At 50.4% G+C, this 25,955-nt stretch overlaps 1 protein-coding gene across 2 annotated transcripts; it reads right to left on the minus strand.

Annotated features, from left to right (window-relative positions):
* Nucleotides 1–341: 341 nt before the first annotated feature.
* Nucleotides 342–25,266, minus strand: fgfr1a (fibroblast growth factor receptor 1a). Of its 2 annotated transcripts, none has more exons than XM_067228231.1 (18): nucleotides 24,593–25,266; nucleotides 21,354–21,531; nucleotides 15,305–15,559; nucleotides 15,057–15,143; nucleotides 14,235–14,407; nucleotides 11,553–11,676; nucleotides 10,252–10,442; nucleotides 8,507–8,651; nucleotides 6,534–6,724; nucleotides 5,960–6,105; nucleotides 5,258–5,379; nucleotides 3,855–3,965; nucleotides 2,584–2,774; nucleotides 2,253–2,375; nucleotides 2,077–2,147; nucleotides 1,840–1,977; nucleotides 1,589–1,694; nucleotides 342–1,477 (listed from the first exon to the last, which is right to left on the minus strand). In XM_067228231.1, exons 2-18 carry the CDS (start codon nucleotides 21,436–21,438, stop codon nucleotides 1,301–1,303), a joined length of 2,436 nt encoding a protein of 811 aa, XP_067084332.1. In that variant the 5' UTR covers nucleotides 21,439–21,531; nucleotides 24,593–25,266; the 3' UTR covers nucleotides 342–1,300. The 2 variants fall into 2 exon arrangements, with proteins under 2 accessions (XP_067084332.1, XP_067084331.1); XM_067228230.1 differs by lacking the exon at nucleotides 8,507–8,651 and adding an exon at nucleotides 9,522–9,672.
* Between the last annotated feature and the right edge of the window lie 689 nt (nucleotides 25,267–25,955).

Raw genomic sequence — 25,955 nt, forward strand, 5'->3', positions numbered from 1 at the left:
GACAAGTCTCCTGTTTAAAGCCTTTAAAGGATCTGTTCATTACATGGCATGCACAGTAAAAGTGCATTCTGCTTTATGAAGCTTATACAAGCACGGTTAACAACCACAAATTATACAGTTGTGACCATACTTAAAACAAAAGGACCAATCATGAATAGACAAGATTCTGGTGCAGTCCACAAATGATGACATTAACACACACACACACACACTCTCTCAACATCTCTCACTGACACACACACACTCACACTACAGCATGGATTTTAATAAGGAAAAATGGCTGCCTTTTTTAACGTTTTTTTTACACAAGCCTCACACACTAAAAGAATGCAGTTTAGTTGTGTTGTGGGAAAGAAATGTGCGGACCTGAATACACGGAAAATTAATACGTATTTCCTAGGGTCGTTAACCAGTACTAAGGAGAAAAGCAAAGCTGAAATGTCAAATAGCAAAAAACTGGCCAGGTAATCTTCAATACAATTTCATGTAGCAATGGCCCCTATGGACTATATGCAAAAAAACAAAACATTAGCATCCTTGTACAAAAACAATAGTAAATCAAATATGGTAATAAAAAATAAGGGTAAAGTGTAAATATATATTCATATTTATAAATTTCTAACTGTATTTACAAGAAGATTGTAATTTAAATGAAACAAATGGATCACCGCCCTAACATATACAAGATATGAATGTCTCTTGATAATATATTCAGAAAATTTGGTCTTGGAAAACAAAACGCTTTCATACATTACCGACAAGCAACAGTTGGAAAAATACATCAGACACAATAACAGGCACCCAGATCACTGTTCTACGTTTCCTCAGTAGAACTCTCGTCCTGTAGAACTCTCGTCCTGTAGAACTCTCGTCCTGTAGAACTCTCGTCCTGTAGAACTCTCGTCCTGTAGAACTCTCGTCCTGTAGAACTCTCAAGACGGGAGCAGACAGCAGGGCTCTGTCCTGCTCCAGTACAAGGACAGAGAAAACCCATCTCAGCGATAGAGAGGGCCCCCAATTTTTTTTTTGAAAAAGAGACCACACAAATATCCACATCAGCCATGAGGAGGCAGGAAACTCCTGAGTCCTTGTAACAGGCTGCTGTGAGAGTTTCAGAGGGGGGGAGGGGGGGGGGGGGGGTTGGTGGGGGCCTCCAAGCCCCCTCTCTCTCAGAGCACCAGTGTTTAGCTTCATCTCTGGGGGCCGGGGTGAGGCGGGTGAGGGGATGGTGTGGAAGAGTCCAGCCCAGCTGCTATTGGAGGAAAGGGGGATGGGAGAAGGGAGGGAGGGAGGTGAGGTATCAGCGCTTCTTCAGGGCCACGCCGTTGGAGTTGGGTGGGAACTTGGGCAGGCAGGGCTCCTCTGCGGCAGCGTCGTGGGAGAAGACCGAGTCCTCTCCGGAGGAGCAGGTGGAGCTGCGCGTGTCTGGGTAGCTGGGGGAATACTGGTCCTGGGGCACAGACAGCTCTAGGTACTCCTAGACACACAGACACACACAGACACACAAGCCTGTGGTTAGATACGCTGGCTACATGTGAACTCGGAGGCTTCCTCGTCGTCCTGCTGGGAGGAGCGGGTGTTTCCTCACCTGGTTGGCCGTCATGGCCAGGGTGCGGTCCAGATCCTCCACCAGCTGCTTGAAGGTGGGCCTCTGGGAGGGCACTGCGTGCCAACAGTCCCTCATCATCATGTACCTGCACGGGAGGGGGGTCGGAGGGAGAAAACGCTAATGTGAGAAGGGTCAAAAGGACCAGAGAAGGGTCTATGGGTCTGGTCTATAGCTAGGTCTGGTCTATGACTGGGTCTGGTCTATAGCTAGGTGTCATGGCGGCAGCTTACAGCTCGTGGGTGCAGGTGGAGGGCTTGTCCATGCGGTGACCCTCCTTCAGCAGCTTGAACAGCTCCTCCACAGGAACGCCCGGGTACGGAGACCCCCCCAGGGTGAAGATCTCCCACAGCAGCACCCCAAAGGACCACCTGAACACACACACACACAGGTTAAGACCCAATCACACAAGTCCAAAGCCCTCGTCCCTGTATTCCAGCAACCGGTCGCAGCTTCCTGTCCATACTCACACGTCACTCTGATGAGTGTATATGCGGTCAAATAGGGCTTCCGGAGCCATCCACTTGACTGGTAAACGACCCTGTTGGTTAGATCACTGGGTTAAAAACTAGATCACCATGACCAGTGCCTACAGTGTTAGTGAAAATCACAAGCGCTCAACAACCAGCGCTACTGAGGTCCTCACATTGGTGGTCTTCTTGTAGTAGTCGATGTGGTGGATGTCTCTGGCCAGGCCGAAGTCGGCGATCTTCATCACGTTGTCTTCGGTCACCAGGACGTTACGGGCCGCCAGATCTCGGTGTATACACTACACACACACACGCGCGCACACACACACACACAGTGGAGAGAGAGATGGAAAGAAAAAGATAGGAGAATGAGCTTAGTTCAGTTGAATCCCTGGATCTGGGTGAGGTAGACCAGCGTGTCTCCAGGAGGGACAGGGGAGGGGGGAGAGAGAGGTAGAGTAACAGTGTGATCTGTAGGAGGCAGCTGTGGGACCCGCCCGTCCTCACCTTCCTGGAAGACAGGTACTCCATCCCCCGGGCCACCTGGTAGGCGCAGGACACCAGGTCCTTGATGGACATGTTCTCCACGGGCACCTGGTCAGGGTTGTAGCAGTACTCCATGCCAGGAGGCCTGCGGGCACGCAGGTATTCCCTCAGGTTGCCCTTGGAGGCGTACTCCACGATCACGTACAGCGGGCCTGCCGAAAAGAAACACGTTCTGATTGGTTTGGTCGCTGGGACGCGACCTGTTACCACGGCGCTGGACGGAGGACAACGAGGGGGGCTCGACTTCGTTCTCACTGGACAGGGGTTTCATTCCAGGTTGAGATGTCATGTGGAAGACTTGAGTTATATTCTGACAGCTGTGTGACCAGTGGTGCCCTACGTCTAATGGTACTGGGGGAGGGGGGCTAAGGGGGAGGGGGGCTAAGGGGGAGGAGGGAGGGGGTAACAGCAGGGACTGGGAGACCAGTTGTCATGGGTAAAAACTGCATTACAAATTCAGCCATTAGGACTTAACGTGCTGTAACGGGGGACAACTCGATTTCAAAATGGCTTCCTTTTAAATGCAAACATGAACGTTTTTTTTTTTTCAAAGGGCAGAAACTGTGAGGACTTCCATATGGGTCTGGCACATGAGAGAGGAACGGAAGACAATAACACACACACACACACACACACACACACACACACACACACACACACACACACACACACACACACACACACACACACACACACACACACACACACACACACACACACACACACACACACACACACACACACACACACACACACACACACACACACACACACACACACACACACACACACACACACACACACACACACACACACACACACACACACACACACACACACACACACACACACACACACACACACACACACACACACACACACACACACACACACACACAAACAGGCGGAACAGAGAACAGGTTCCCAGAGTGTGTTTAGCAGAGTGGACGCTAATGTTGCTCTCCTTCTGCAGGAACGAGAGCCTGGTGCCAGCGCCTGTCAGGGGGGATTTGAAAGATCTGGCAACCCTGGTAGCAGCTGTGGTCATCTCAAACTGAGAGCTCGGAAGCCGATGTCAGAATCGCTTACTCATGCTATTACACACACACGCACGCGCACGCCTCCCCATTTGTGATAAAATCAGGCCCGGCCTTTTCTGATTCAGCTCAACAACACGAGAGCCCAGGAAACAGCTCAGGAAGCTGATGGGGTCAGAGGTCAGGGGGACCTACCGTCCTGCGTGCAGGCTCCGAGCAGGTTAATGATGTTCTTGTGCTTGCCAATCATCTTCATCATCTCCATCTCCGAGATCAGATCTGACAGGTCTTTCTCCGTAGCGTCAGCTGAGCAGGTAGAGAAACACAGCGTCAGGACACACGTTCATCAACCCTCTGGTGTTCAACAGTAAAAGAAAGGGTCACAATGAAACCTTGTAAAAGTAAACGTGGCTAGGCCATAGTGCGTTTTCCCCAGGGGGAACATTGGGTCAGTGATGAGAGTAACACACACACACCCTGAGTAGCTGGGAGGAACAAGTGTGAACAAGACTAAAACTTCTGGGAGGGATCCGAGCCGATAGCACCGCCTTGCTTCCTTGATATTTTACAACTCAAATAGTTTGCTTTCTCGTGCCATAATCTAAGAGTGCAGAGTATGTACTTTCAGAATCTCTTCAATGCATCGGAGAGACAAAGGGAGGGGGGGGGGGGGGGGGCACGCTCTGAAGCTCTGATCTGTGGAGGGGAGAGGACCCCAGCCAGGCAGATCTGGGAGAAAGGTTTCTCAAGGGGCTCATGCAGGTAGAGAGAGGCTGCAGGGGAAGCAGACATCTCTGGGGAGAGGCACTTACATTTACATTTAGTCATTTAGCAGACGCTCTTATCCAGAGCGACTTACAGTAAGTACAGGGACATTCCCCCGAGGCAAGTAGGGTGAAGTGCCTTGCCCAAGGACACAACGTCATTTGACACAGCCGGGAATCGAACCAGCGACCTTCTGATTACTAGCCCGATTCTCTAACTGCTCAGCCACTTGACCACTAGAGAGAGGCTGCAGGGGAAGCAGACATCTCTGGGGAGAGGCACTTAGAAAAGCACCAGGCAGTAAACGTCTCTCCCTCGCTCTCCAGCGTTTTATGAACCTTGTCGTATAGCCAAAGTCAGCGGCTCTCATAAATGTTTTGCTCTGGTCTCTCATTTGTAGAGTGGCCAGAGTTCCGGTCACTAGCTCGGAGTGCGTGTGTTCACCTCGACTCGTTGTGTGATTGTGTGTGTGTGTGTGTGTGGTCAAATCAGTTCCTCTGGGTGTTTCGAAGAAGTTCAGGGTACCTCCAGTCTGACTGAGGCTCTTACTAAATATAATAATCATAATAATGTATCCGTTTACATTTTCGACCAAAGCGACATGCAGTACAGGGGGAAATTTGAACCTGTGCCCTCTTGATCTGCAGCCAAGTGCTCTAACTACTGAACCGTACCCTCCCCTAAATAAGGGCTATAACGCCTCGAGTAACAAACCCCTTTCAACATAACCATCAAAGCCCTTCCAGAAACGTCCAAATCCAACCACCACCACTAACACACAGAATCTGATCAGCATCACTATGACAAACGGGTAAGAAAAGGGGCGGACGTACATTTCAGCATCTTGACGGCCACCTTGGTCACCCGGTTGGGCTTCTCCTTGTCCAGGCCCAGAGCCTCGGCCATCACCACCTGGCCAAAGCAGCCCTCTCCCAGGGGCTTGCCCAGAACCAGCCTGGAGACCAAAACACCACTGACGTCACTGCTGTATGAAACCAGCCTTGACCATGATTTGAACGGTGGTGTAAATATTATGCATCATCGTTTATTTTCCATTTCCATTTGTGACAAGTACAGGTACATGGAATTCTCTCGTCCTTCCCTCCTCGACTGTTTCCTAGCAGTCTATCGTAATCAGGCGGTTAAGTGACAGTAAGTGACCAGGGACTGTGTAATCATGTTGGTGTGCTGGTGTGTTTTCTGCATCTCCTCCAGAGCTGAGAGAGGAGGAGGTGGCAGAGGAGGGGGGGGGGGGGGGGGGGGGAATGGGGAGGGGGAGGAGAGGGGGGAGGAGGAGGAGGAGGGGGGGGGGAGGGGGGGGGAAGGAGAGGGGGGAGGAGAAGATGGGGGAGGAGGAGTGGGGAGGGGAGGAGGAGGGGGGGAGGAGAGGGAGGAGGGGAGTGGAGAGGGGGGAGGAGGAGGAGGAGGAGGGGGAGGAGGAGGAGGGGAGGGGGGAGGAGGAGGAGGAGGGGGGAGGAGGAGTGGGGCGGAGGGGGAGGAGGAGGAGAGCGGGGGGGGGGGGGGGGGTACGGTACCTGTCCCTGCTCAGCTCCCAGCGGGGGTCCTGGGGCAGCTCGTACTCAGACACCCCCGACAGCATGGGGGAGCCGCTGGAGGAGAGGCGGGAGGGGCGCACCAGCATCACCCCCGAGTGGAGGGAGGAGCTGGAGTCCACGGACACCTGAGGGGGGAGGAGGGGAGCCTCACATTACTCTCTCGTAGAGGAACACGGGCACAGAGAGAGGACGAGCGTCAGAAGGGTGTCCAGAGTGGACGGAAAAGTCAGAACATGAGCGTGGTAAAAGGAAAATGGCTCATTAACTGTGAACCTGGTTTCAAGACAGGACAGGACTATGTGGTGTTTAAACATACCCACCTGACTCACCTCATGGACTCTCTGGGCGGGGAGGGGGGGGGGGAGGGGTTAGAAGCTCAGTGTGTTAAAATGGCATCACCTCATTGCAATACACATTTTCTGCGTGCGTGTTTGAATTCACTAGACGGAAAAGTTCCCCCGGTGTCGAGGGAGGTTATAGAAGGACAGCAAGGGGGGGGGGGGGGGGAAAAGGTGTAAAAAGATTTTCAAACCCCCTATCTACTTTCTGTTACCTGTCTGCGCAGCGGGATACGCTTGGCCAGCTTGTGCACGGCCAGCTGGCTGTGGAAGTCGCTCTTCCGGGACGAGCTGCGCATCTTGAAGAGGATGGCCACGGCCACCATGACTGCGATGAAGAAGAAGCCCACGCAGTAGATGACCACCTCCAGGTACACGTGGCTGGGTTGGGTGAAGCGAGGCACGGCTGGGTGAGGGGTAACCAGGGGCGATAGGGGGAGGGGGGGGGGGGAGGTCAGGCACACGGGGTCAAATGAAAAAAACGCTGGGAGGTCTGTGCAATCCAGACCCCCCAGGTACAGCCACACATTCAGCAATCACGCTACGCAGCACAACACACACACACTCACACTCACACACACTCACACTCACACTCACACTCACACTCACACTCACACTCACACTCACACTGTACGACACACCACTCCCCAGCAGGGACTCTCTCAGCTCGCTACAAAACACGGCATTCAGACGCGTTCACAAAAGAGCACTCGGTCGCGGTATGAAAAGCAGAGCCTGGGACATGTCTGGCGCGGAGGGGGGAGGCTCCAACTCTGGTGGCGGCAGCACTGTCGCTTCTTACAAGCGGCGGGTTTCACTCCACGTTCTCTGCCAGTGCGACTGTCAGCACTCCTAGACCCTGGTGTCGTTAAGCTGCCATCTGGACACATGCTACGACCTGCTGGCTTAAAAGGCTGGGACCCACAGGACTTGCATAAAGGCTTTGACGATTTGAGGTAGTCTAGAAGTGGGTCCGAGGTCCAGATCATTTGGAAGAGTTCCAGAGGAATTTGGTGGGGAAATCGCGTGGCGGAAATGCGGTGTGGGGCAGTAGTGGGGTGTAAAGGCTCTGGTTTTTATACGGAACATCACTCACACACACAAACCACGCTTGAAACACAACTACTGCAAATCAATTCCATCACAAATACAGATCTTCTCATTCACATGGCATGCCACAAGGTATACAATAGTACGTGTTCAATCTGTTTCAGTAATAACTGCTCCTCTTAGTGGAGTTCTCCCATTCTGAGCTCTGATGAGGTCTGAACTGTGTTTTGTAAGGATTAGTCATCACTGTGTTGGTTGTTGGTAATAGGCTGTCTATGATTCAGCAATAAATTGACCTAGGCCTTTCAGCAACTGCCTAATAATATACAAATAGTAAATTGACATGGAGTCTCCTTATTGGTAATAACATTAGGGAAGGTTTTTTTTATATACCCTAACACAACCTTCATCAATCCAATTCAGATGCTTTTCCTCCCTTGGGTGAAAACACCAACAATCAATAGTGCCACAACACCACCAACACAAGTAAACTGGCCTTGTGTTGAGAGGTTTAATGACGAGCAGCAGGATAATTGGCCAGATGCCCATTCCCACAGTGGTGAATGAGGCATCCGCTGAGACCAGCCCAATTATCAAAGCGAGGCGCTGTCTTCACAGCAGGATATGACATCACAAATACATGTCATCCGTCATGCTTGTCAGAAAACTTTGTACGAAATCAAATGTAAACACCAGTTGGAAACCAGAATGGGAGACACAGATAAGAGAGAAATGCAATCAGCGTTGCCAAACAACCAGCTCCAGGATTCTATTGCTCACTACCTCAGACAAATAGGCCACATTCTGGCTTTCGGCTTTTTGGATATGGAGTCTGGGAGGTTGTTTGGCATGTGCTGAGATTTCAATATATACAGAGGTAGTTTTATTCATGGATTGTGCTACCCAATCCACAGAGACTGGATGGGTCAGAAGCCATGTTGAAAGAAAGGAAGGGGGGGAGGGGGGGGGGGGTGTTAGTAGCTTTCTCTCACATTAGAGCCTGGGGTGAAGAACCCCATTCTGACCAATGTGGGCGATGAACAGCAAGGAGACAGAGCAGGGGGGGGGGGGGGGGGGGGGACAGTTAGATATATTAGATAGACGAGGGGGGGGGAGAGAGAGAGAGAACCACTAATACCTTCGAACACGGTCAACCATGCAGTATGATGAGAGAACCCGATAGAATTGCCCGCCAAGCACGTATACTCCCCAGCATCATCCAGAGACACATTTCTCAGCTGCAGAACTTCCATTTCCTTGTCCGTGGTGTTAAGGCCCGCAGTCTAGAACAGAACAATGGAAGGAGAACCAACAGATGGCCCCGGAAGAGAGAGAGAGACAGCCATGAGTATAAGAGAGTTCCGACAGGGACAGACTGGAGATAGGAGGGGACGGAAGGCAGGTGGGTGGGGGGGGGGGGTCCATGCCCCCCTCCACCTTTCAGTCCAAACACCATATAAACCCCAGAGGACAGGCGGCGCTGAAAGAAAGGGCCGTTCAGGCCTGGTTAGCGGAGGTGCTGGTTAGGTAGAGGCCGCGCCGGTTAGGCTGTGGCGGACCAACACCAGACATGACACGCCTCCCCATCTCCTCCTCACATCCCGACATGCAGGATGCATGGAGAAGTCCCCAGCAGAGCTCACACACACACACACACACACACACACACACACAGTCTGGCCACAAAACACAGAAGGAGGGAGAAACAGAGAGGCAAGAGTGAGACGGCTGGAAAAGAAGCCTGTGTGTGTGTGTGTGTGTGTGTGTGTGTGTGTGTGTGTGGTGCAGTTAAGAGGGAGCACAGGACTGTGAAGGGCAAAGGAGTGAAAGTAAGAGGAGCGGATGGCAGGAGAGGCCCTTGTTAGGGAGGGGAGAGAGGAGAGGCACAGGGGCAGGAATGCAGAAGGAGTCCAACATAAACCTTAGCCCCCAAACACTTTCAAGCGCTCTGCTGAGAATTTTCCATCGCGTCATTTACAGTCAGGAGCACCGAGGAGGGACAGAGAGAGAGAGAGAGAGAGAGAGAGAGAGGGAGGGAGAAGAGGAGCTGCTGAGATGGTCCCTACATGGGGCCCTAGCTCTCCAGGGGGCCCCTAGGGGCCCCACCTGCCTGAGGAGGGGTGTAGGGTGCTGGGCCGCTGCCGGGCAGTTACCTTGGGGCTCATATCTGGTGACGGTCAGCCAGGCCGACTGATTGGCCTCCCCTATATAATTGGACACTTTACATATATACTCCCCGCTCTCCTCCTCGGTCACATTGTAGAGGGTCAGCACCTGAGTGTCCGAGCTATTGACCCCAGAGTGCTGGAAACAAAAACAGGTCACGCACAAGCACACCAAAATCTGTTAGTTACATTAACTAAATGAAATGGGGGGGGGGGGAGAGGGTGGGGGGGAGAGGGTGGGGGGGGGGGGGGGTGGGGGGCACGGTATTGAATAAGACGTTTCGTTTGTCAGCACGGGGTTCCATTTTCCTTTCACGAGGGGTTGAAATAACAGGGCGGAGGAAAGGCCTTGTTAAACCGAGGGATCAAGTCTCTGCAGAGTGATGGTGTTCACCCTCTACTGGCAGCCTGTACTCAGAAGATGAATGAGGATGGCATAACAGGAAGTGAAAAGTATCCAGACTAACCCAACAAAGAGCTGAACTTACAGTTAAAGAACTAAACAGTTTAGTTGACATCCAACACTACTCAGTTGCATTACTGACTACATCTTTTTGACTACATACTTCATGCTAAAAGGCTATGTGTCGGGGCTGAGGGGCGGAGTCAGGGCTGAGGGGCGGAGTGAGGGCTGAGGGGCGGAGTGAGGGCTGAGGGGCGGAGTCAGGGCTGAGGGGCGGAGTCAGGGCTGAGGGGCGGAGGCGGGGCTAGCTCGTACCTTAAGGACACGGACGTAGGGGTGGCCGTCGGTTCCCAAGCGGCTGCCGTTCACCTCGATGTGTTTCAGCCACTGGATGTGAGGTTGGGGGTCGCTGAACACCTTGCACTCAAACTCCACGTCGCTGCCCACCACTGCCGTGCGGTTGGCTGGAAGGCCGGCCTGGAGTATGGGCCTGTGAGGGGAGCGCTCTGAAACACACGCACGCAGATACATACACACACACACAGATACATACACACACACACACACACACACACACACACAGATACATACACACACACACACACACACATATTCACAGATATATCCACACACAGAAACACACCCACACATAAACACATACACAGATCAGTTTGATACAAGATGATGCCTAAAGCCATAGAAAGACAATTGCCTTTGTGAAAAAAATACATCACAACTTTCAGACAGCGATGTCACAGCCAGGGTAATGGGTCTTTCAGTCTAATTGCTGCCATTAGGCCTAAAATGTAGGAATTACACTGCTGCCATGAGAAAAGAATGTTGTGCCGGCGCCGTTCTGATGACTGATAACTCGACAAAACCACGTTTGAGAACGCTGCATTTGGAAGAGCTACACATACGGTGAGCCTGTTTACTTTTCAGCTCAAATTGGCACCTGGAACATTCTAGCACCCATTCACCGGCTCTGTGACTCACAATCAGAATCAGCTTTATTCGCCAGGTAAGTTTACACAAACAAGGAATTTACTGTGGCAGGAATGTGCAGAAGATAGAACATAAAAGAATAAATATAAAATGTAGAAAATGTACAACAGTTCTAAGTAATTCTAAACAATACTATACAATATAAAATAAGATGTAAAATATAAAATAAGATATGCAGTGTGATAGGTAAGCAGGGGGGGCCGAAACACCAGGCCAGGAACAACCCCAGAGGACTCTGCTGTCTGTGGAAGCGGAACTTTGATTTACAGAACCGATGGTGCGCAAGAACCTCACAGGGAACATCCAGGAGGGGATAATCACTCCTCTAAATCCCTTCATCCATCAGGCCGCAAGTAAACAATCTCCCAAATGGAGTTCTCTTCTGGTCCTCTGGTTTGAAGGACATCTTGAAGCTAATTAGTTCGGTTTGGGTCTCCACTACGCTAAGACACACTGAACCAATGACCCAGTGCTGTGACGCCGTTCTAGAACTAACACGATTCTAGAACCATATTAGTATTATTTGTCGGGGTGTTTGGTAAGGACAGTAGCAGGAAGTGGAGGAGGAGGAGCAGGAAGTGGAGGAGGGAGAGGAGGAGGAGCAAGCTTACCCACGACATCCAGCTGGTAGGTGTGGTTGATGCTGCCATGCTGGTTCTCCACCACACACGTGTAGTTGCCCTTGTCGGAGGGCACCACAGAGTCCATGATGATGGTCCACATGTGCTCTCGAACCTGCGAAGGTCAGAGGTCAGAGCGAGAGGGGGTATGAAGAGGTGTGGCACCACAAAAAGGCCATGTGAGGACACTTCATATGTGAAGGTACGGTTACCCCACCCAGGATGTAGTACAAGTAGCAGGCCAGAGAAAACCATGTGGACCATTTATATCTCATCACAATCTACAGCATTTTAACTTCCCGAGAACATATTACATTTATCCTGGTAGTAAATTTGGGGCTGATGTGTACAAACGTCTCGTGCTGTGTCATAAGATGAATCCACAGTGTTGGTTCTGGAGTGAGGGCTTCCCTGTAGCCTGTCTGACCCCTCCTACAGCCTGTCTGACCCCTCCTACAGCCTGTCTGACCCCTCCTACAGCCTGTCTGACCCCTCCTACAGCCTGTCTGACCCCTCCTACAGCCTGTCTGACCCCTCCTACAGCCTGTCTGACCCCTCCTACAGCCTGTCTGACCCCTCCTACAGCCTGTCTGACCCCTCCTACAGCCTGTCTGACCCCACCTACAGCCTGTCTGACCCCTCCTACAGCCTGTCTGACCCCTCCTACAGCCTGTCTGACCCCTCCTACAGCCTGTCTGACCCCTCCTACAGCCTGTCTGACCCCTCCTACAGCCTGTCTGACCCCTCCTACAGCCTGTCTGACCCCTCCTACAGCTCGTTTTGTCGTTCTCGGGAGGCAGGTCGTACGACTCCAGACAGACACAGCAGCTTCCTGCGGGGGCCTGCCTTGTTACCCCCTCCGCTAATGTGCCGCAAGCTCGGCTCTTTGTATTTATGTTATGATTTTTTTCGACATAAATCTGCCAAGACCGGCAGTGAATGATTAAACTCCCAGAGACCGCTCGGGCCCAGAGGGAACATCAAACGTCCACACGGGCCCTGGCGTACAGCGGCCCCTCACTCAGCATCGGAGAGACCCAAGGAGGTGGGAGGAGCCGAGGCCGGCCCGCGACCAGATGTGGTGGAGCTCGGCTAAAACAAGCACGTGGTCTTGCCCCTCTGCGTCGCTCCCGTCTCCGTAAGTTCTGACTGTATGAACAATAGAACCGTGGTTGTAAAAGTGAGGTGTGTGTGTCTGTGTGTGTGTGTGTGTGGGGGGGGGGGGGGGGCGCCGACTCGGACCTTTGCACCTTGACTGAATAAACAGCAGCCAGATGGTGGCGTGTGCTGGCTGAGCCGGGGAGAGCAGGGGAGCAGGGAGGAAACGCCTTAATGTGTCCCGGCTGGAGGGGGGGGAGGGGGAGGGCTGGCCAACACCTTGATGGGGAGACCAGATGCAGGAGGGGGCTGGGGGAGACAAGCCCCCTGAAAACATCCTGATACGGCCAGCCAGTATCAGATGGGGTGCAGGGGGAAGCCAAGGACTCAGCATGCAGATTCCATCCTTCTCAAGAGGATGATAATGGTTCTTCTCCACGCTCAGAACCGACAACCGGATTAAATCTGGACTGATGCCAGTGACACTGACCCCCCCCAAAAATAACTTTGACAGCAAACCTGTCAATAACTTTGTCTATGTTTAACAGTGAATATGATCTGACAGTACTTTTGACAAAAACGCTGGCTTGTCCCAGTGTCCCAAAATCAAGAACTTTTCCATGTCAAATATGCGTTGGCTATATCACTGTCAGTCGTGGCATCATTGACGTTATTAAACAGCGGTACATTATCAAGCTGAGACAGCGAAACAAGCTCATTCATTTTGAACCATGAAGAGGTTTCCAACCATGCAGCAAAAGAATGCACACCATTTCCAGCCAATCAGAATCGAGTATCCACCCAGGTCATGGTATAATATGTAAGAGGACTCATTGCTTTCGGACATGTTTGTAGGCTTCTGTTTCAGTACAGCGAACTGATCCAGGTTGGCAACAACAGACACCCAGCCCAGGTAATGAGGACATCCAGGGGTGTTCCACCTGTACAGGCTGGCTGAACAGCCCTGCTCCAGGCCTTATTATTGTCGCCCGGCCCCTCCCTTCGTGGAGTAGGGTTTCATCTAGCGTTGTTCCCCCAGCGAGGTGTGAGTTTTGCCTCTTGGTTTCCACTTGCTAACTTTGCGGGGATAGGGAGAGAGCTAGTGTGGGGATGAGATCTCCAGCATATCTCCGTCCACGGTCAGGGGCCTGATTCACTCGGGGTCACGGGGAACTCAAGGGACCGTCTGGGGGTCCTTAGAGAGGAGGGCTGTTACGACCCCTTCGTATCTCTTGGGTAGGGGAGGAAGAAAGGAGCCTCCGATGAAGCGAGACTGTGGTGATATGATGGGAAGTGAGTCGTCTGTCTATTTTTTTTTCATGTCAGACAGTCAAGTATGACTTCCAAAATAAATGTGAAAAGTTATAATCAAAATATATTCACGGAAACTCAACGGGTGTATTGTGATACGAAGCTTCCAGAGGCACAATAGTTTGTTGCCAATGCGACACACGTACGAAACCATACTACAATACAATACTGTATTTAATATACTGATTTAGCAGTTGCTTTTATCCAAGGCAAGGTGCATGTTGGGAATTTGAACCCGTGACCTCTTGAGCTGTCGTCATTTACCTTGAAACCTCCAATGCGCTGGTCTCTCTTGAACTCCTTGCCGTTCTTGAACCACTTGAGGGTGGGGGTGGGGTTCCCGCTGGCTTGACAGCGGAACTTGACGGTCTTACTGGCAGGAACGGCGTGGAGCTTCTTCTCCATCTTCTCTGGCTGAGCCCACTGAGGGGCCATCGCTGGGACAGAAACAGGGAGGGTACCGAGAGAGGAGGAGGGAGGAAAGGAAAGAGAGAGAGGTACAGGTAGAGAGAGAGGTAGAGAGAGAGAGGTAGAGAGAGAGAGGTAGAGGTAGAGAGAGGTAGAGGTAGAGAGAGGTAGAGAGAGAAAGAGGTAGAGAGAGAGAGGTAGAGAGAGAAAGGTAGAGAGAAAGAGAGAGAGATAGAGGGTGAGAGGTAGAGAGAGAAAGAGGTAGAGAGAGAGAGGTAGAGAGAGGGAGGTAGAGAGAGCGAGAGAGAGAGAGAGAGGGGAAAAAATGTGGAAAGAGGGAAGGAAGGAAGGAGTTAGAAAAGGAGGGAGGGTACACGAGAGGCAGCTAATGAGTCCCTTGTTGAAGGTCACGGTCAGGGGTAATGGGCTCCCGTGACACCCCCCTCGGGCACAGGCATGACGGCCAGTCAGGCGAGCACGCCTGGCTGCCTTTAGAACGCCCCGCAGAGTCCAGCGCCGAGCGGTAAGTCACCGCCGTCCGGACATTCCTGCCCGCTGTCGGAGCGACATTAACAGGGTCGATGGAGATGTGGCTCCTTCACCGGCACGCCCGGGGGGGGGAAACGCTAAGCGGCTATGCTAATGTTATGGCCGGGCGGCGTCAGGTGAGGTACTCACGTAACAGCTGACTGCTGGACAGCTTGGCTTCCTCCGAGGACGACTCCTCCTCCTCGTCCTCGTCCTCGGACGAGATGTGGACGTCAACTGGGGGGGGGGGGGGGGGGGGGGGGGGACGAGAGAGGGGAAAGAGGAGACACGAAAAACGATTCACATCCCCAAAACCAGGAACTTATGAACAAAGACTCAAAGCTCAAAAAGCGAATATAATAATATAATACGTTCTCCTTGTCGGTCGGGTCAGTCACCTGAAACGTTGACGGAGAAGTAGAGGCTGTGGTTCCCGTAGGTGGTGCAGACGTACAGGCCGGAGTCGGCCGGCTCCACCCCCTTGATCTCCAGCGCTCCGTTGCGCAGGTGCGTGTGCTCGCCGTCCAGCACGGCCGCTTGGTCCTTGGTCCAGTTGGCCGCCTGGGGGGGCGACTCCGCCTTGGCCGTGCAGCTCAGCTCCAGGCGGTCTCCGGGGTACAGGGTGTACTGTTCCGCCTGGGCCTCCGGGGGAACTGGAGGGGGGGCAGCAGGGCAAAGGGGCAAACGTCACAGCAGGACACCAAGAGGGGGAGGGGGAGCATGGAGGTCAAACAATCTGCTTGCCAGGGCGACGGGAGTCAGAAGTTAGTCGAGTTGCACCGCAACGTCAATAAGCCATAACTAGACTCACACAGTGTAAGGGCGGGCCTTCGCACATCATAAGATCCAGTGAGCCGAAAGTAAAGGGAGCCGTCCACAACTTCAGACCACACGTCGCCTTCCCATCCCAGAGACGGGGTCAGACAGACGGGCACGTCGCCTTCCCATCCCAGAGACGGGGTCAGACAGACGGGCACGTTGCCTTCCCATCCCAGAGACGGGGTCAGACAGACCGGCACGTCGCCTTCCCATCCCAGAGACGGGGTCAGACAGACGGGCACGTCGCCTTCCCATCCCAGAGACGGGGTCAGACAGACGGGCACGTCGCCTTCCCATCCCAGAGACGGGGTCAGACAGACGGCCGTCTCTCTCTCTCTCTCTCCATCCCCCCTCACACCAGGCTTATTGAATCCCACCCCTGGTTGGCCTCGCGCTGAGCGGAACACCAAGCAGCGCCCGCTCCCCCTTCCCCAACACCCCCCCCCCCCCCCCCCAACCCCCGTCCGTCGTTCCCCCCTCACCCATCTCTCCCCAAATTAAATCGCTTCCTGAATTAGTCAGAGGCCAATCGCCAGGCTGGCAGGGAGCTCCTTGTGAGAGGAAGGTGGAATTAGATTAGAGGAATGGATAGGGGGCGGCTTCACGTAGCTAGACACCTGAGTCCCCTCTTCAGCTACTGAGTCTGGGAAAGGCAGGGAGAGGGGTGGGGGGGGTAGGGGTGGAGGGGGGGAAAGGGGTGTAACCCGATTACGCTGACACAATGTCCATCAGGTGTCGTCTTTCTGTTTACGGAGGCCGAGCACGTCCTGAGATTCTTCCTCCGTGCGTGCGGGGGGGGGGGGGGGGGGGGGGGGGGGCGTGGTGCGTCCGCCATCGTTTCCACGAACGCCGTCTGCCTTCAACCTCCTTGCTTAGGCGTGCCGCAGGATCGATGTCCGCACGCCCAGTAGCCCACGCTGACAGCCTATAATCACTGAGGGGGGCTTTGATACGATAGGTTGTGAAGGCGGGCGGAGAGGCACGTCGCTACGGGCGCCGACAAGTGTTTGGAAAAAATCTACTGACGGCATCTAATGTCCCGAAGGCTGGGTATGCACGGTTTGTGTGCGTGTCTGGAACATAAACCGGGCTGTCAGTCCAAACAGAGAGCACAGCCCTGGAGGCTTCCCCTCAGGAGAACATGAGCAAACCTGATCACAATAATCCCTCCCTCCCATCTCAACAAAGGGATCCAAACAATGAAGGGGAGAGCGGGGCGTGGGGGGTGGGGGCGAGAGCGTGTGCAGGAGAGCGGGAGAGACAGAGAACTGGATAGTGGGAGCTGATATGGTGTCTCCACTACAGATATCTCTATACTGGAGATGTATAAGGAGAAAGAGAGACGGACAGATAGACAGGCAAGAGACAGAAAGAGATGGACTTTGAATGAAAACGACAGAAAGTGAGAGAGACAGAGAGAGAGAGACAGAGAGAGAGACAGAGAGACAGAGACAGAGAGAGAGAGACAGAGAGAGAGAGACAGAGAGAAAGAGACAGAGAGAAAGAGGGAGAGCAAGCGAGCGCGAGAGAGCCTGCAGCGGCAGGTTCCAGTGCCAGTTGCCATGGTGACCCCAGTTGGGCCTAGTAAAGGTATTTCCTGGATCCCATATGTCTGACAGCCCCTTAATCCCAGCAGGAAGGAGGCCAGGGGGTAGGATCAACTTTCTCCTCAAAAACAAAACCAAAGAGAAGGGGGACAGGAAAGCAGGGGGGGCATTTAGGGAACCATCCAGAAGAGACACGCGGCTTCAAACTGAAGCTCTCCTTGCTGTGTGTGGGGGCCCTTCTCACCCTCTAAATGTTGATGTCACTGATAAGGCTATGTCAACATCCCAGCTATTTATCTAGCCCACAGACATCCCATAAAGACCCAGTAAGAGCTGTAAAAATGGACCTGATGCTTTGGCAAAGGCCGTCTTTTTTGTGTATGGGGTCCAACACCCGCTGCTGGAGTCACTCCACACCCAACACTTCCTACTTATGAGTATATTATACTTCCAGTTGGGTGTGTGTGATCATACAAGTCAAAGAGCACGATATTACAAGACTTAAACTATTGCTCCCCCACCATTTCCTGTTATAATATCACAAGGTGTGTAGAAAAGAAACAATTAGGTGAAACTCCAGTCTGTCTATGAGGAAGTTTGTTCTTGTAAATTCTTCTTATTCTATGATGGGATTAAGACAGATTTAGGACCGTTTTTTTCAGAGAGCAACCCAGCTGGAATAGTTTGGCTCTCATGCATCCTTTCCAAGCAATTGAGAAAAAAAATAGTGATTGACATCCCTGAAAATCATCCTAATCACACAAACCATGAAAGAGATTTAGTTTCGAGAAGTAAACTTGCAACCCCAGGTTTTGCGGGGGTGGAGGAGTGGGTCTTAGTGTGTGTGTGCGTGTGTGTGTGTGTGTGTGTGTGGGGGGGGGGGGGCAGGGGGTGGTGAGTTCAAGACAGACTCCAAAAACAGAGCGTGTTGGCGGCAGTTTCTAGAACCTGCTTAGGCTTCAGAATAGGAAGTAATACGCTGTGTGAACGACCGTAGAGATTTCCTGGTCTGGCTGGAGTGATGGTGGACTGCTGCACTCTGCGACAGGCAGAGCACAGACACGGCACATGATAAAGTACTAAGGATGCGCGTTAAATCAGCGACCATATTGAAATAACATTTACTATAAAACGTACAACTTCCTTGTATTTTATTTTTAAAGGGAAACCCAGACATAATATTTCACGGCGTTTTCAAGCTGTTCAAATCCATGTTCTCTTTTTGTAAGGCTGAATTCTTTAAAAGTATTTAACTTTTAAAATACCCCTAAAACTACGTTCTCACATTAGCACATCCCTGGCAGAAAGAACACTCTCAAGATGAGTGGGTGGAGGGGCAAGAAGAGGGTCTTCTAGAGGCACAATAGCCACATGGCCTTTTCTATCTGGCATTAGCATTGTCAATGAGGCGACTCCCTCTGTTGAAAACTACTGCAAGGCAGAGCCAAAGTCCTACAGGGAAAAAAAAAAAGCACACTGTTCTTTAGAACAGTCCTTCACGACTACCATAGAGTCCTCAGCCTTGTAAGAATGCCATGGTTACAGGTGTTCCATAGAACAGGACGGCCACAAGCCCGGCCCTTCAGTCCACTTCATTAGCCTCATGCTATGTGATATTCAGGCGAGGAGAGCCCCCCCCCCCAAGCCCCTTCTCAAGGCCCAGAACCGGCTCTCCGGCTCCCAGGGTCCTTCAGTGAAGAGGCAGGGTCACTTCTCCTGTGACTGACAGAGCTGCAGGGCTCCAGACAGGAAGTGGAGCTAGGAGCCAGAGGGACTCTCGATGAGCAAGGTTCCCATGGGGACCTCTGAACGACTCCTCTCCTTTAGAGAGTTCACTCTTTCATAAGGTTTACAATAAATGAATATGTTGAGGGGGGTGGGGGGGGGGGAACGACACAGGTCGCAGTCAGAATATCCTGCAATAAAAAATGTAATGGTATTTAATTGACTTTAGTGCTTGTCAAACTGTTCGCATGGCCAAATTAAAAAATTAAAAATTAAAAAATATGCAAGCTCATGATATGATCCTTGAATAGATATCAGGCTTTAAAAAATGTGAAGCAGATGGTAACTGGACAGGCGTTTAAATATTTTCTCAAGTGAACGTAGGGACAAACAGAGAAGCCCACCAAAGAGGAGGAGTCAGGTGGCTGAGCGGTGAGGGAGTCGGGCTAGTAATCTGAAGGTTGCCAGTTTGATTCCCAGCCGTGCCATGACGTTGTGTCCTTGGGCAAGGCACTTCACCCTACTTGCTTTGGGGAGAATGTCCCTGTACTTACTGTAAGTCGCTCTGGATAAGAGCATCTGCTAAATGACTAAATGACTACATGTAAATGTAGAGACATGCATAAAACATGGCTGTTTCCACGTCATTTAGCAGTTTCGTTTCCCCGCCCCAAGACAAAAGGAATGTGACCAAATGCTTCTGCTGTGGTTGTCTGTCGACAGCTGAAGCCATCAGTCACCCAACGGGGGTGCGGAGGAAAAGTGATGCATACCCAAGCAGTGTTGGGGGTGGGGTGGACCGGGGGGGGCGGGGGATAAGCAGGGGAGCGCATAGATAGTACCTGGCCATTTGGTGATTGAAAACCGGGCTGTAGAGACAATGCATCACTCTCCCCACCCTGCAATATATCCAAGAGATTCGTCCGTAAACCAATCCACTTCTGCGAAACCCTATCTCTGAGGTGTGGGGAGGGCTCCAACTAAAGATCTTTTTTTTTTTTCTTCTCTAATTTATAGTTTCCCTGTCAGTTCCCTTTTCTCTCAATGACAACAAAACCCTCTTCATTACAAAGGGGGGGAAAGGAGAGGGGCAGGGTCTGCCAGGTAGAACCTCCCTTCAGCCACAGATGGCAGCCATTTACTCCCCGCTCGCCTCGGTTCAGGGATAAACACAGGCCTGCCTAGTTTATTTTAAGACTTTCTGCCCAAGAGAGACCCCTTTTTCATAATTACAGTCATTATAATACCGGGGCTTTATCATATTCCTTTTGTAGCGTTCCACTTCCGACTGCTGGGTGTAAACATCCAAGGCTCCTAGCCACAGGTTCAGGCAGCCTTCGGGCTACACTACTGGAACACGGCCAAGTGATACATTTTTCAGGATTCAATTTCACTGCCTTTTCTGGGTTTCCCCCCCCCCCCCCTTCCCCCCTCCCCAACTGAACTTGTGTAACCATTCGGGTGCCTTTTGGCAGGCAATCCAGTTGAGCCTTCTAGCCTGTTCAAGAACACAGAGACTGTGTCTAAGTTAAAGAGGGGAAGGGTTGTGGTTAATAAACAGGTAAATTACTGTTTTGGTTGAAATACCCCTCTTGCTTCCCCCATGACTAACTATACATACAGTATGATAGTTCTTCAGTTTCCGATGTACTACCAGTAAACCAACACAAGACGGCCAAAGTCAAGCTGCTTCCAACATAAAGAAATCCACCAGCCAAAATCTCGACCATACTTTTAACAACGAACAGCTCAGTGAAAACACAGTTTTTTTGCTCAAGGAACTATCCTAGTGTGACAGATTTTAGGCAAGCTCAGCTAATCCAACATTCAACGTAGGATGCTGGTCTGGAGAGGCAGAGTACAGACACACAGAGACCAGACGCACAGAGACACCGCCTCTCATTACTCTACACCGCCACAAGCAAAATGAACTTCAGCAGTGTACGGAGATGGAGCTCTCTAGACGTGAAGTCATATACGTGGGCCATAGTTTATGTCCCTAACCATGTCTCATCTCTAAATTCACGCACTGGAGGGGAAAAAATAATAACATACAGCTGATTCATTTTCAAAATATCTAGAAGAGGGATTGACGTACAGGAAAAGAGCGAGTCTACGTGGAAGACGTAGGAGTCAGGTGGCTGAGCGGTTAGGGAATCGGGCTAGTAATCAGAAGGTTGCTGGTTCGATTCCTGGCCGTGCAAAATTAAGTTGTGTCCTTGGGCAAGGCACTTCACCCTACTTGCCTCGGGGGGAATGTCCCTTACTGTAAGTCGCTCTGGATAAGAGCGTCTGCTAAATGACTAAATGTAAATGTAAGACGGAGAGCTCCGGGGTGAAGGCTCGGGAGTCTTACCCTCGTTGATGACGGCAGGGCGGGCCTGGGCTGGCTGGACCTGGGCGAGCAGTCCGAGGGCCAGCAGAGGAGCCCACACCAGCATGCTGCTGACGGTGCTACAACTGCTCACCACTCTGAGACAGGAACTCCATGACGACTTGTGGGGCCTCAGCACTGGGCCGCTCACGATGACAACCTGGAGGGGGGGGGAACAGACACCAACCTTTAATGGGTCATTCGAATTTAAATTAAATTAAATAGCGGTTTATTTCCTATACATTTGAACACCTGTAGGAAGAGCACCTTCTTTTACGACACGGAATGAAAGAACCTGGGGATGTCCAACTTTAATTAAGAATCTAACAGACACTGGGCCGCTATAACTGGCATGTCTACGCGTTCTCGTTAATCCACAAAGAACTTTTTAGATCGTTTGTCTTTACGGCTTAAGACGCCGTAACAGCTTACACGGAAGGTCATCTATGCTGTAGCAGAACACCTCCATCTCAAAATGATAGAGTGACGAGGAGGAATTCCCAGAGGGCCCGGAGAGAGACAGAAGGGCAGCAAAGGGTCACACCAGGGATTTAGAGAGCGGGGGAGCTAGGGGGTGTAAATCGCAAGTTTCATCATGATGCGATCCTACACACAAGGAGCCAACGGTTTTAGCGAACAATCCGATGACACCGATAACTCAAAATGAGCCGTAATGCAACGGGAACGTGTAAAAACCTCCTTTTTCTTGGCTGCTGCCAGAACGCTGCTTCAACGTAAGGAGCTTAGATGTAAACCCTAGTGCGCGAGCAACACTTTAACTGGCGGACAGCAACAAGCTTACAAGGTAAGAGAGTGTACAGAGAGGAATCACGCAGGCCAGGTTGAGTCTGAAAACAAACACGGATCCATCGATGAATGTGTCACATTAACGACACCGGATCGTTTGCCGTTTGGTTGATGCAGTGACACATTCCTAGAGGAAGCGCTAGGCTACGAGTATGGATGTTTCTCATGACGTTTCCTGTCTGGACCACTGAGGTAGACCCTCCTCCTGTGGGGCACAGGCCACTGAGGGCAGGGCTGTGTGTTCTAAGTGGGCACGGCGCTGCGGTCGACCCTCCTGTGTACATCTGCTTGCACCATCACTCCTGTTGCATCTGGCCTCCGAGATTAACACTTTGCCAGTAACCCTCATAATCCCCCCTGAGGAATTTTTCGAAGGACCCAAAACGAAGGCCTGTTACGCGACACCCTTGTAGGGAGGCCGGCGAGACATCGTTTCCACACTCGGAGATCTATCACCTAACAGTTGGTTTTGGACCCAACCCCAACGTGACCCGACCCCCAACCCCCATTTGCTCTCATGCCTGTCAAGTTGGGGTGGAACAAATGCTTGTTGTAAGGGGGTTTGTTTCAGAGAACACATCATTACTGAAGAAGAAAAAAAAACAGAGAATCAACTTTAAAACCACTCAATCTGAGAAACGGCAAAAAACAAACAAATGGCTGAACAGTCATGCACCAGACCCTAACCCTATAGTAGTTTGGGATGAATAAGCTACGGTGGTTACCCAATGAGTCACTACACTCGAGGTGGTTGAGTCACTTATATCGTCATCTACTTGAAAGTTGTAGCAGCTAAGGTCTAGAGCCAAAGGGTAAAAACCTGTGACAAACCAAAAGGAAATGTCTCATGATATTCATTCACAAACTAGAGACACCGTCGGATAACCTTGATGAGTGTGCCCTCATGAAAAACCAATTGAATTTCACTTTTTCCAAGAACGACGACTTGTTCCGGCAGCTGAGATGAATCAGGAGGTCCTGGGGGCTGAAGACGAGCGGTCATCACAGACACTCAGCGCCTGGTCGGGCTCCAGGAATCCACTTCTGCTGCCAGACAGAAGACGAGCCGAAAAGCATGCAGCCACAACCACGTTCCCTGGGCTCCCATAACAACACGACCGCTGAGACAACAGTCCAGCATAAGGGCTGATTAAACAGCACTGTGTTTGAGCTGGAGGCACCAAGCCTTCCGTAACGAGACCCAACCTGCAGGGGTCATACAGCAGGTCGCTGTAGCCTAGTCCAAATCTAGAAAACGGGGATGGGCAGGGTCCTGTTCGTTGATAAGGATTAAGACACTTTTTTCCCCTCCTTGGGAGTACAAAGAGATTCAAGCATGGCCCCATAATTACTGTTCGCTGCCATCCATGCATAAAATTCCTCAGCTCCCCTGTTTGATTCTGTGGCACAACCCCAGTCATTCCTCCACTCCCAGAGCAGTCTGTCTGTGCCTAGAGTACTAAGCTCTGCTCTTGTAGTGCTTCGACTTACTAGAATACTTATTACAATACTTACTCTGTCTTTCTATTACACCTAAAATATGTCACCACTGTTTCAGGGAAAGTTTGAAAGTTCCAACTGGTAATGTTTACATGCAATCTATTGTCATGAAATAAACTGGTCTAGGACTACATCATGTTTTAAGAACTGTCACAAAACTTTCTAATTGCACAAAAAGTCTACTAAGATGAGACATACTGAGCTAATGTCATATTTCACTACAGAATACAGACTATCATTAACTTAAGCAACAATAAGTCTGCCAATCCAGACGTCTGGTAAATTAGAGGGAACGAAAATTCCTCACTTCCTCTTCTGCAGACTAATTTAAGAGGACTTTTTCCTGATGAACTCTCGGTGGAGATGGCGCTAAACTCCACATTTCATCTTCTCCTTCACTGGCCGACTGATTAAGATCCGGGATTCCCTAATCATTGTAAACGATAACGGCAAAAGGCTCGTCTAATTTCACAAAACCTGTTTTATCTTGAATTATCAGAGCAGAAAGATTCATTAAGTGTTATGTTATGAGGTTGATAAAGACCAGCAAGCAAATAAACGGAATGCAACGTTGATCGGAAGTTATGTGCGTTGAAGTGGTCTCCAAACATTGTTTTGGGAATGAATGCCAACAAACACCATTTAAATTAAAACAACGTTTGTAATGTAAATAATTGATACAACAAATCTTGGTTTGCCAAACACTGAGTCTCGAATAATTAAAACCGCGTAAAAAAACTTGTTTTACCATCTATAGTCCTTACTAAACAAGATTCATTTAAACTACATTACATCCTGAGTATGTCTGTAATTTTTATTCTTCCCAAAACTGTAAACAACATATGTAAAGAAAAAAGAAAAGAAAAAACGTGTTTTATAAAGATAGCCATGCCTGCACCTTGAAACGAATTTACCTTGTCTGAGGGCGACGGAACAGCCAGCGTAGAAAAATGTCGGACTCCGAGTCTGAGATTTGATGGTAAACTTTTCACAAAAAGATAATAGATATCCAACAGTATATCTCCCACCGTAAAGTACTGCGAATGGCGTTGTACCTACACATGAAACATTTAAGCTAACTCAAAACCTCTATGCATCTTTAACCTACTAGTTCGGAAGAACGACAAAAAGAAGCGCAAGAAGAACTGCTAGCTAGCTTACTATCAAAATAATACTTGATTCCCTTGGCTTGGAGGGGAAAAGTATACTACTTGACCGCAAAAATATTTGGGACATGAAAGCACAGACAGACTTTTCAGGATTGCCCACTAATAAATGCATCGACCTACTGGCTGTCTTTCCAAAGATGAGAATCCCGCAGCAGCTAACAGTGTATATGACCCACGGCAGAGCACTTCAGTCGGTCGTTTCATGCGTCCTGACAAAAAGTAAATCGGTCCTCCAAAAGTTAAAAAGTGCATCAACTGACCGTTAACGATATATGCAAGAATGGGTCATTTCTTTCTTTGATGTTCAATTGTAACTTTTTCAATCATAGTTTGTTTTCGTCGTTGGGGCAAATTACTGTTTTCAAACAACAAGATTCCGTACTCGCAGATGCCTCCCCCACTAATATCGCACAGCCTGGTTGCATCTCGCAGCAGATGGAAGGAACCCCTGCCATCCGCAACACCTCTGTAGAAGAGGGTGTACACGTTTTGTATCCCGGAGACAGCCAACTTGTCACCGGGAAGGCATCGTATGTACCTTAGTTTTTAAATCTAGGATCATAGATGAATCATCATTCATCTTTTTACTGAAGGAAATCATTTTCTTTTATCAAACCTAATTTTTTCCTTTTTCTGTTATTCCATATAAACACTGTCCGTGCCACTTTCAGCTTTATCAGTCAATCTGCCCGCTGGAAACCACTTTTCATTAGGCAAGAGCTGGTATACAAATCGTGCAGACATCACATTTTACCCTCTTTGCATTATGGGATTGTAGTTGTGCTTACAAATCTTAAATACCCAAATCTGTAGAACAGATAGAGAAGCCCATATCTTACTGTTTTGATTTTGGTAGACATTATTTCGAAACATAAAATAAACAATAATTAAAAAAGGAAAAGGAAACAGGAATAAAAAATAGTTGGGAGGGAAAGTGCATGTCTGTGGAAGTCAGACTGTTAGATAAGAAATCCCTTTATGTGTTAAATGTTTCCATGCTGAGTGTGGTTATAATGAAGGCCTATCACAACATTAACACACCAGACAAGGAATACTTTTGCAATGAAGACAATTTGAGAATCACCTTCCAGATCTTGCTCTTCTCTGG

The sequence above is a fragment of the Osmerus mordax genome, chromosome 24 (genome assembly GCF_038355195.1).
Source record: "Osmerus mordax isolate fOsmMor3 chromosome 24, fOsmMor3.pri, whole genome shotgun sequence".
Classification (NCBI taxonomy): domain Eukaryota; kingdom Metazoa; phylum Chordata; class Actinopteri; order Osmeriformes; family Osmeridae; genus Osmerus; species Osmerus mordax.

Excerpts from the sequence above, each read along its gene's own strand:
- fgfr1a (XM_067228230.1), bottom strand. The coding sequence starts at position 21,438 with ATGCTGGTGTGGGCTCCTCTGCTGGCCCTCGGACTGCTCGCCCAGGTC. Across the intron at positions 6,106-6,533 it reads GTATCCCGCTGCGCAGACAG|GTGTCCGTGGACTCCAGCTC; the intron begins GTAACAGAAAGT and ends CTCCCCCCTCAG. Across the intron at positions 2,148-2,252 it reads ACTACAAGAAGACCACCAAT|GGTCGTTTACCAGTCAAGTG; the intron begins GTGAGGACCTCA and ends TCTAACCAACAG.